General features: G+C 60.4%; 1 protein-coding gene and 1 long non-coding RNA gene across 6 annotated transcripts in view; one reads left to right on the top strand and one right to left on the bottom strand.

The window, feature by feature from the left end:
• Nucleotides 1-3118: 3118 nt before the first annotated feature.
• LOC131495150 (uncharacterized) lies at nt 3119-4653 on the bottom strand. The gene is made up of 2 exons (XR_009253797.1): nt 4445-4653; nt 3119-3579 (listed from the first exon to the last, which is right to left on the bottom strand). It is a non-coding gene; the product is annotated as an uncharacterized LOC131495150 (long non-coding RNA).
• A 61-nt stretch (nt 4654-4714) lies between these two features.
• The window catches only part of LOC131494713 (maestro heat-like repeat family member 5), a 62118-nt gene continuing 57661 nt past the window's right edge, over nt 4715-9171 (top strand). For 4 of the 5 annotated variants that reach the window (XM_058699236.1, XM_058699238.1, XM_058699239.1 and 1 more), the window contains exon 1: nt 4715-4879. In XM_058699236.1, the coding sequence (XP_058555219.1) occupies nt 4746-4879 (134 nt within the window). In that variant the 5' untranslated portion in view covers nt 4715-4745. Of the gene's footprint in view, nt 4880-7964; nt 8101-9171 lie in introns of all 5 variants that reach the window. The other variant, XM_058699237.1, reaches the window with a different exon arrangement.

Raw genomic sequence — 9171 nt, 5'->3', positions numbered from 1 at the left:
CACTAGAGATGGAGATGCCCGCCTCCTTGAGGAAGGGCCGGCCAGGGGGCCAGGCAGAGAGAGCAGCACGTCGGGAGAGGCCCGGGGTGGGGAGAGCCGAGGGGGAGGGGCGAGCAGGCCTTGCTGACCTGCCCGGTGTGGCTCGAACCCCCACATAATCCCCTCTTGTCTCCGCCACTGCCTCTGAGTTATTTTTAAAATCTCATTTTCAGAAAGTGGAGGAGAAAACCCTTCTCCGTTTTTTTCTGTGGAAGATTCAGAGAGGAGTCTGGAAAGAGGAACGGACCCTAGAGGACGGGGGGGTGGGGGGTGGGGGGGGTCCTGGGTCATGCACCCGCAGGGACCCAGGGTGTCTGCGGACCCTGGGCCGACTCCGCCACATGGACCAGAGACAGGGAGCAGGACCCCTCCTGGGGCAGCCTCCACCAAGTACATCTGGCGCTTTCACCCATGTGATGGGCACCTATCCCGGGCTGGAGCTCGGCAGGGACACAGGGTCCCTGGGGACCCTCCTGGGGCAGAGGGTCTAGCGAGAGACCATGGCTAGGAACCCACAGGGGGATCCCCAGAACTAGGAGGCTGGGGAGAGACACGAGCCCGGCCAGGGCCATCAGCAAAAGGCGTTGGGAGCAGTGACAGGTGATGGGGGACAGGAAGGGTCCCAGCAGGCAGAGGGCTGCATGTGTGGGCAGAGCAGAGTGGGCCTGGTGTGGTGGCAGCACCGACTGACCCCAGGGACCAGGGTCCACAGGGGCCTGTGGGCGGGTCCTCTCACTGGCACCCACAGGAGGCTCAGCGAAGGGGTAACTCCCTGGTCCAAGAAATGCTGGGGCCAGAATTGGAGGCACAGAGTCCAAGGCCCAGAGGAAGGGAAGCCTGGAGTCCCAGCCTGCACTTGAGGCCATTGGAGGCCCGGCTCGCTGGGCTCCCTGGGTTTAAACATCATGGGAGGAGGTCCGAGGCTCAGATGGAGCCATTATGCTCCTGGGGGAGGGTCCTCTGGAGAGAAACTTGTCTGCCTGGCACCTTCTGTCAACACCCCCGCCTCGCAGAGGGGCCCAGCATGAGCTGGCACTCCAAGAGTTGATGTTGAAGCAACCTGAGCAGGGAGGATGAATGCTATGGGAGCCCAGGGAAAGCAGGGGTGGCCTCACAGAGGAGGTGACCTGGGCTGGGGTCTCTGAGGGCAAATAGGAGAGCGCAAGGAGTTTCTTTAGGAAAGCAGGTGTGTGGTGGGGAGGGATTGGGCGTTAAAGAAAAAAATATATTCATGACACTTGTTGAAGACCCTGATTTATTCTAGGGAGCACTATGACAGCAGGTGCAGGGACCCGGGTGCTGGGGTTGCGCGTGGGAGGGGAAGACGGTCTCCATCAGAATGAAGCAGGGGCCGTGGGACGTCCAGGCACCAGCGGCTATGGGTCGGCGGACGGACAGGAGGAGACGTCCGGGGCGGAGGCGTTCAGGCTGAACCCACCCGCCAGGATTCTTGCTGAAGCCAGGCCAGGTGCTCAGACCTCCACTGGAGAGGTGGGGGTGGGGGGCAGGATGAGGAAACCGGTCAGATGTGGAGGGCGGCCAGATGTCGGCAGCGGAGGATGGGAGCTCCCTGCTGAAACTGGAGGGCGCAGGAGGGCGCAGATGGGCCCAGGAGAAGGTTCTGGAGCCTGATCAAGCAGAGAATCTTGTCAAGGGCATTCCAGGGGCCAGGGGAGGGCACTGCACAAAGCCTCAGAGGCGGACCTGGCTGCAGCTGGGAGCAGGGAGGAGGTGGGAGGAGGGGCCTGGGTAGCAGAGCAGGGCCTGGGCTGCTGGCCCCGGGGTGGGCCCAGCAGAAGCGGAGCTGGAGGGAGCCTGTGCAGGGGCGTGGGGGTGGGAGAGAGCTGGCGCTCTCCCACAGCTGCCCGGCCCCCGGTGGGTAGCAGCCCTAGGTTGCCCAGCCGCCTGGAAGGCCGCGGTCCCCTCCCCAGACGCCTTCTGGGCTGGGAGAGCTGCGGGGACGCTGCCTGAGGCCTGCCTGGGCCCGCAGCGCCACCTGCCGGCCGCGTGGGGAGGCACAGGCGGGCGCCCCTTGGGGCCTGCTCCGTACTGTCCACAGGCCTCATCCGCACCCCCAGCTGGAGCTCCGTGGGGGGAGGGGGGGGCCCCGTGGTGGAACCCGGCTTCACCACTGCCTGCTGGGTGACCTCCAGCCAGGTTCTCACCCTCTCTGAGCTTCATCCCAATCCAGGGGCGTGAGCACGCCCAGCAATGAAAAGCAGGCAGCAGTCTGGGAGCCCACATCCGGCGGCGGCGCTGCTCCCTAATTCCTGACAGGTTCCAGGGGACACAGGCACGTGGCACGGCCCAGCCAGCGGCACTGGACCCCTGACATCTTGCCGTGCTCACGGTGAGGGGTGAGGGGAGACGGACAAGGGTCAGATCTCAGCAGGGGACCCTCCCTGTGTCCCCTGGGGCCGAGGTCCAGCCACAGAGGCTGAACTTCTGCCATCTGCCCCGATGTGACGCTTGAATTCCCCAGACATCCAGCCTCCCCCAAACCCTGCCGAGGCGGGAGTGCGCAACCTCTGAAGCAGCTCCTTCAGCTTACCTGGGCCGGACTTGCCGGAAAGTTCTCCCTCGGAAACGAGTTTGCAGAAAACCTGCCTCAGCAGGGTGGCCGGGGGCAACTTAGTCTACAGTGTTGCAGGGACCCCAAAGGCCCACTGGGGCCTTGGGAAGGTCAAGGCCAGAACGTGCAAAGCCCCCAGGGCTCGTGCCCTCCTCTGTCCCTGCCCTTCTGCCAGGACCCCTGAGCGGGGGATGGGCGGCCTTAAGGGGGCCCCACTCCCAGCCCCGAGGTCTCACTCTCGGCCCCAATTCCAAGTTCCCGAGTGGAGGGGAGACTGGTCGGGCCATCTTGCCCGGTCAGCCTGGCAAGTGTCTAAAAAGGAGCTCTCCAAAGGGCCCTGCCCGTGGCGTCGTTGGTGTCCATGGAGAAAGTATCCCCCCACCCCGCGGCTGATGGTGGCAGTGTTCAGGGAGTCGCTCAGGTGCTTGGTGGCTCACGGTAGCTAGGCCCGTAGCTGTAGATCACCCCTAGGGCACAGTGAGATCTGGTCCAGGGACCAGGAAGTGATGAGTTTGGGGTATTTATCACCTGTTGTTAATAAAATGCATTTAATTGTGAGCTGCTGTGGCTGTATTCAACAACCAACTCTCGAAATGGCTGCGTATTTAGGAACAGTCATGCAAGCCGTTTTGGGGGTGGTTGGGGCACATCCCCGGCCAAGGCCACCAGCCACAAAGGTGCCCGGGACACAGCCCCGGGGCCCGTGGAGGACAATTCTCCCAGACGGGGCTCTTACAGACACCCAGTCTGGCAGCTTCGCAGAATCGGGCTCAGCAGGGCCCCTCGGTCACGAAGGAGTTTACGGGCCTGGTTCTCAGCGGTCCGCTTCAGGGTGCTGGGGGGGAGGAACTCGAGCTCAGGGCTCCAGGTAAACCCGGATACGTGCCGACCTTTTCCATTTCAGAGCGACTCGAGGCGCAGTTTCCTGTCTGGGCCTCGGAGGGAACCCCAGCTCCCAGCTCCTGGGCCTGCGGGAAGGTTTAAGGCTCCAGGTGACATAGTCAGAAGGGTGCCAGGGACCCGGTGAGGCCCCGATAAACGTAGCACGCTCCCTCCTCACCTGGCCCCTGCCGGCCAGTTTCCTCCCTCCACCTGGTGGGGACCCAAACACCCGGCCCACAGGACCCCAGTTAGACCTGGGGATGCCTCCCCCAAAGCCCAGCCTCCGTGCCGCGGGGGCACCTGTCCCGCACCAAGCACCTCTCACGGAAAAGCAGTCTGAACGTCAGAACCAGCTGGGGGAGGGTGGGCATTGTCGCCCTGTTTGAAAGCAGTCACGGCCTCAGAGAAGTCATCCAGCCGGCAGTACCAGAGCTGGAGTTTGAACCCCAGGGGCCAGTGCTGAGGCCCCCGTGGCCTCAGGGGTGAGCCCTGGCTGGCTGTCGTCTCTGAGACTCCCCAGCAGGGCCCTGGTCCCGGGCACAGACTGTTCCCAGAACGCAGGGGCTGAGTGCACAGTGTGGCTTCAAGGACCCCTTGAGGGAGACGGTTATGGGGGTGCAGTTCGCTGGCCCAGCAGCAGGTCCTGGCCCACAAGAGCCCCTTATCCCTGCAGCGTCCTGGCTCTTAGCCCTCCACTCACCAGCCCCACCCGCAGGGCCTCCAACAGCCGGATATGGTGACAAGGGGCCATGCTGGGTGTCCCCGGCCAGCCTTCTGGACCACGCTTGCCCTGCAGCCTTGCGACTGGACTGTGGCCCAGTGCGATGGGCGGTCACGAAGAACCCTAATTCTGCCACGTTTCCCCAGTGCAGAGCATGGGTGACTTATCTATTGCTGTGTAACTAATGACCCCAAAACTTAGGGGCTTACAACACACATTCACTATCTCACCAGTGTCTCGGGTCAGGAATCCAGGATTAGCTGGGTCTTCGGTCTCAGGGTTCCTCACAAGCCGAGGTGTCAGCCGGGGCGGGCTCCGTGGATCTCACAGGGGACAGTTCAGGACCAGAGACAGAAGGGCTGAGCCCAAGGCCACACCAGGAGCACAGACGCACACACATGCACGTGCCGTGCCCAAGCGCTGGCCCTGGGAAGGTGCCTTGAGCGCTGGCGCCATTGTGACCTCAGGGGTGAGGTCAGGGCTGGCTGGGGTGGGGAGGGGGTACCCAGAGATAAGGCTGCCCCGCTGGGCATGAGGACAGAGCTGGAAGCTGGGGCCTGTGGGTTCTCCGAACTGCACCCCAACATGGACGAGCAGAATTCGGAAAGGTCACACAGCCACGCCTCGGCCGATAGGACGTCATCAGCCGTGTCCCAGAACCCCAGGTCAGCGCAGCACCACGCTGGGACATGTAGGAGGGGACGTGTCCCCAGAAGGGACACTCTATGTCCTGCTTTCCCGCAGGTGCCCCGGCCCCTCCATCTTTCGGGACAGTGCTTCCCTGCGGGGCAGCAAGGGGCACCCTGGGGGGCATCTGGCGCTGAGCCCCAGGCCTTGAGCCAAGAAAAGAGGGGTCCCTACAGCCAGGAGCAGCCGGGGAGAGGGTAGGATTGGGACTGAGCCCCCCTGGCAGCTCCTGACTTGGTGGAGAGGAGGATGGGAGGGGGGATATCGGATCCAAGTGCTGGCTTTGCCATCGCCCTGCGGGGTGGTGGTTGACAGCTTGTGGGGACCAGAGGTGTGGCTGGAAGCGTGTCACTGTCCCCGTCCACACGTGCCTGCTGCATGAGTGAACGCAGGGACCGACGGACTGTCCGCCTGCTTCCCTGAGCCTCGGCTTCTTACCCACACAGTGGACGGTGGTACAACGGCCAGCCTCCCGGCAAAGACAAGGCGCGTCCTAGGGAAGGCTCCTCCCGGCCTCCAGGCGGGTGCTCCGGGGCAGCTCCACCGCCCGTGCCCGGGGCCCGGCGGGCTCCCTCCCCTGCCTCCCCAGACCCCGGGGTGCCCTCCTTGGGCGCCCTGGGCGCCCAGACCATCCCTGGGCGGGTTCCCGAGCAGGAGTCCTGCGTGCGATGCCCGTGGTGGGGAGCTGTTCCAGGAGGAGCAGCTTTGTGCTTGTTTGGAACTCACTTACTTTTGTGTGCGTGCAGTCGTTTCCACGTGTGTGTTGTCAGGCCTGTCTTCTCCTCTGCCGCATCTTGGATCTCTTCTAAGGCGAGAAAACGCTCCCCTCTGCAGCTGTTTGCCTGACTACGCTTCTGTCGCGTTCTGTATTTAAAAATATATTCCACTTTGGCCGTCACAGGGCGAGGATGCCGTTTCAGGGCAAGATACGGGCCAAGTGCTTGTGGGTGACACGAGCCGTCCGGGTGCGGAGGGGCGCTGGGGACTCCAGCCCTTCATGAGACGCCCCCAGAGGTGGCACCAGCCGGCCTCGGTCTGAAAGGCCGCACTTTCTGGGAGTGGCAGGGAAGCGGCTGTTTTTTCTGGCCGGTGGTAGGAAGAAGGGGTCGTCCAGGAAGGTTCAAGTGTGCGCTGAGCTCTGCTGGCCACGGTCCCCAGGCTGCAGGCTTCAGGCTCGGGCTGGGTCTGAACCAGTGTCGTTCTGCAGAGGCTGCGTGTGCGGGGACAGGTCACTGAACCTCTCTGTGTCTCGGCACCTCGTGGGGTTGGCGTATGCGGCCGGCACGGATGTGATGGGGGTGGGGGGGCGGAGGGGCGGAGGTGAGGTGACCAGGGGGCGCCCACCCCTCCCCAGCAGGACGTCACGTGCAGCGGGGCGGGTGGTCGTCCCCCCAGAGTGTCTCACTTATCCGCCGCTCCGTCCTTCGGCTACCCCACACCCTCGCACCAGGCACCTGTCAGACACCGGCACCCCAGCGGTCTCCCTGTCCCCAGCCGGCACGGCACCCGGCTTCCTGTCCGCCCGTCGCCTCTCCCCCAGGACACAAGCTCTCCAAGGGAAGGGGTTTCCGTGTGTCCTGTTCAGACGAACCCCCAGGCCCTGCATCATCTCCTGGTATGCAGTCAGCACGTAATAGATCCTCCCTGAAGGAACAAGGCCGCCCCCGGGGAGGGCTTGGGAACCGTGAAGGTGGCCAGCCACTGCAGGCCGAGGGCCTCACCCCATCTCTGTCCCCGGCACCTCGGAAAATGCTTTCATCCTGAGGATGGGCTGGCTGCGTCCCGTGTCCCCCACACTCCGACGTGCAGAAATGCAACACCTCTGGCAGCCCCAGGAGTGTCCCCTGAGTGGCCACCTGGCTCCCAGAGGCAGATGGCGGGGAGCGGGCATGGCTATGGGCTGGAGTGACCATGAATGCCCTCTGGGAAGGCGGCTGGAGGAGGCCGGGCTGCCGGGAGCAGCCCCAGGAGGACGGGAGGAGGAGGAAGCCACTGTGTGGGGAAGGCCCTCCCGGCAGCCCGCCCTCGGACTCAGCCTCTCATTCATTCGTTCAGTGGACCTTCAAGGACAGCCTTCCCTGGGACATGCTGGGGACCCAAGAATGGCCAGTGCGTCCCCAGGGACACTGGGGAAGGGGAAGGGCCAGGGGTTAGTCGGCAGTAAGGGAGGCACCCCCACCCCGGGATGTTCTCCGCAAGCCAAGAAGGCTGAAGGGGGGCATCTGTGCCTTGCCCTGAAGGGGACGGGAGAGAGGAGGAGGAGGAAGGAGGCAGGAAGGACACATGCTCCGGGCAATGGGCCCAGGGTCCTGGGGAGCTGGGGGCTGTCACAGGGCTTCTCCAGAAATCAGGGTGGGCCTGACCACAAATGTTACTGACAACCTGGTGAGGTACCAGGCCCTGCTCCACGCATTAGGGGATAGACTTGGAGACAAGACGTAAAGATCCCTGCCCTGGTGGCTACATTCCCGTGGGGGAAACAGTCAATATACCACCCGTGTAATACAGTAAATTATATAATGTTACAAGGTTAAAAGTGACTGGAAGAAAGTTGAGAGGGTAGGGGGTAGAGAGGGCAGGGTGAAGGGTACATTGCAATTTTAAATAAGTTCTTCAAGGGGGTAACAACTGAGCTGGGACTCAAGGGAGGTGAGAAACTGACCCAAGCAGCTACCTGGAGGAAGGATGTTCCCCAGACTGAAGGGACGGCCAGTGTAAAGGTCCTGGGGTAGAAACGTGCCTGGTGGTTTAAGGAGCAGCGGGAGCTCACTGTGACCGGGGTGGAGTAAAGCAGAAAGAAATGAGATGGGAGAGGGGGCGAAATCATTTTTGTTCTTAGAGATCTTGCTTTCTTTTTTATTGCGCTATAATTCATGCACAGTAAGATTCACCGTCCTCAGTGGGTCGCTTTGCAAGTTTTGACAAAGTCACACAGACGTGAAACCACCACCACACGCAAGAGAGGAAACAGCTTTGCCTCCCCAGAATCCACCATGACCCTTAGGCAGCCAAGCCTCCTCCAGCTTCCCATCCCCGGAAACCACTAAGCTGTTTTCTGTTTAGTTGGACCTTCTTCAGGAAGTCATAAGAAGGGGACAATACAGTGCGCAGCTCTCAGGGGCTGGTCCCTGTCACATGGCAGGATGCAGTCAAGACCCACCCGTGCTGTTTCTCAGCAGTTCATTCCTTTCTGTGGCTGGTGAGTTTTTCCGCGGATGTAATACAGTTTCTTTAGGCTCTCACCAGGCAGAGGACGTGCATTTCTTCTGGCTGGGGCTGTGACAGGTAGCGCCGTGAGAAACATTCGTGTACAGCTTTTGTGTGAAAGGGAGTTGTTATTTTATCGGAGTGAATGCCTGGGAGTGAGGCAGCAGAGTGCGCGGGGAACCTCCTAAGAAAACACCAAGCTCCCCTCTCCACGCGGCCGTGCAGTTTTCGTCCTCACCAGCACTGCACGAAAGGGCCAGTTACCCCCCAACCTCACCAGCACTTGGAATTTTCAGGCCTTTTTCCCCCAGTCTTAGCCATTCGAGTAGACGTGTAGCAATATTCCCCTTTGACTTGTTTCCCTCATGAGGAATGACGTCGAGCACCTGTCATGTGGATCTCCTTGGGTGGGGTGTCTATTCAGATCTTTTGTCTGTATCTCATCAGATGGCTTGCGCTGGGGTCTGAGTTTTTGTTTCGTGAGTTACGTGTATGTAGTCCGGATATGGATCTTTATCGGATACGTGATTTGCAAATCTTCCCCCCAAATCCACGGCTTCCCTTTTTGGTTTTTTCTAGATGTCTTTCAAAACGAAGTTCTTACTTTGGACGACATCCAATTTAACGTTCATTTTTTTTTTTTCTTCTATGGATGGTGCTTTTGGAGGCACACCTAAGAAATCTTTGTCTAGCCCAAGATCACAAAGCTTTTCTCCTGTATTTTCTGCTAGAAGTTTGGAACTCCGGGTTTTAATGTTAGGTCCACGATCTAGAGTTCATTTTCGTACACAGTGTGAAGTATAGGGTGGGGCCCATTTTTTGCATGTGTATATCCAATCATTGCACGCCATGTGTCGAATACACTTCTTAATTGAATTACTTTTGCGCCTTTACCAAAAATCAGTTGGCTTTGTACGTGTGAGGCTTTTTCTGGCCTCTGTTTTGCATTGACTATTTAGATAAATTTAGACAAAATTGCATCTTCACAGTATTGAGTCTGCTTTTTGGGTTTTTTTTTTAATGTTTTTATTTATTTTTGAGACAGAGAGAGAGCATGAGCAGG

The sequence above is a fragment of the Neofelis nebulosa genome, chromosome 14 (genome assembly GCF_028018385.1).
Source record: "Neofelis nebulosa isolate mNeoNeb1 chromosome 14, mNeoNeb1.pri, whole genome shotgun sequence".
NCBI lineage: Eukaryota > Metazoa > Chordata > Mammalia > Carnivora > Felidae > Neofelis > Neofelis nebulosa.
Note: the sequence above shows the minus strand (reverse complement) of the source record. Positions and strands in the feature narration are given on the sequence as shown.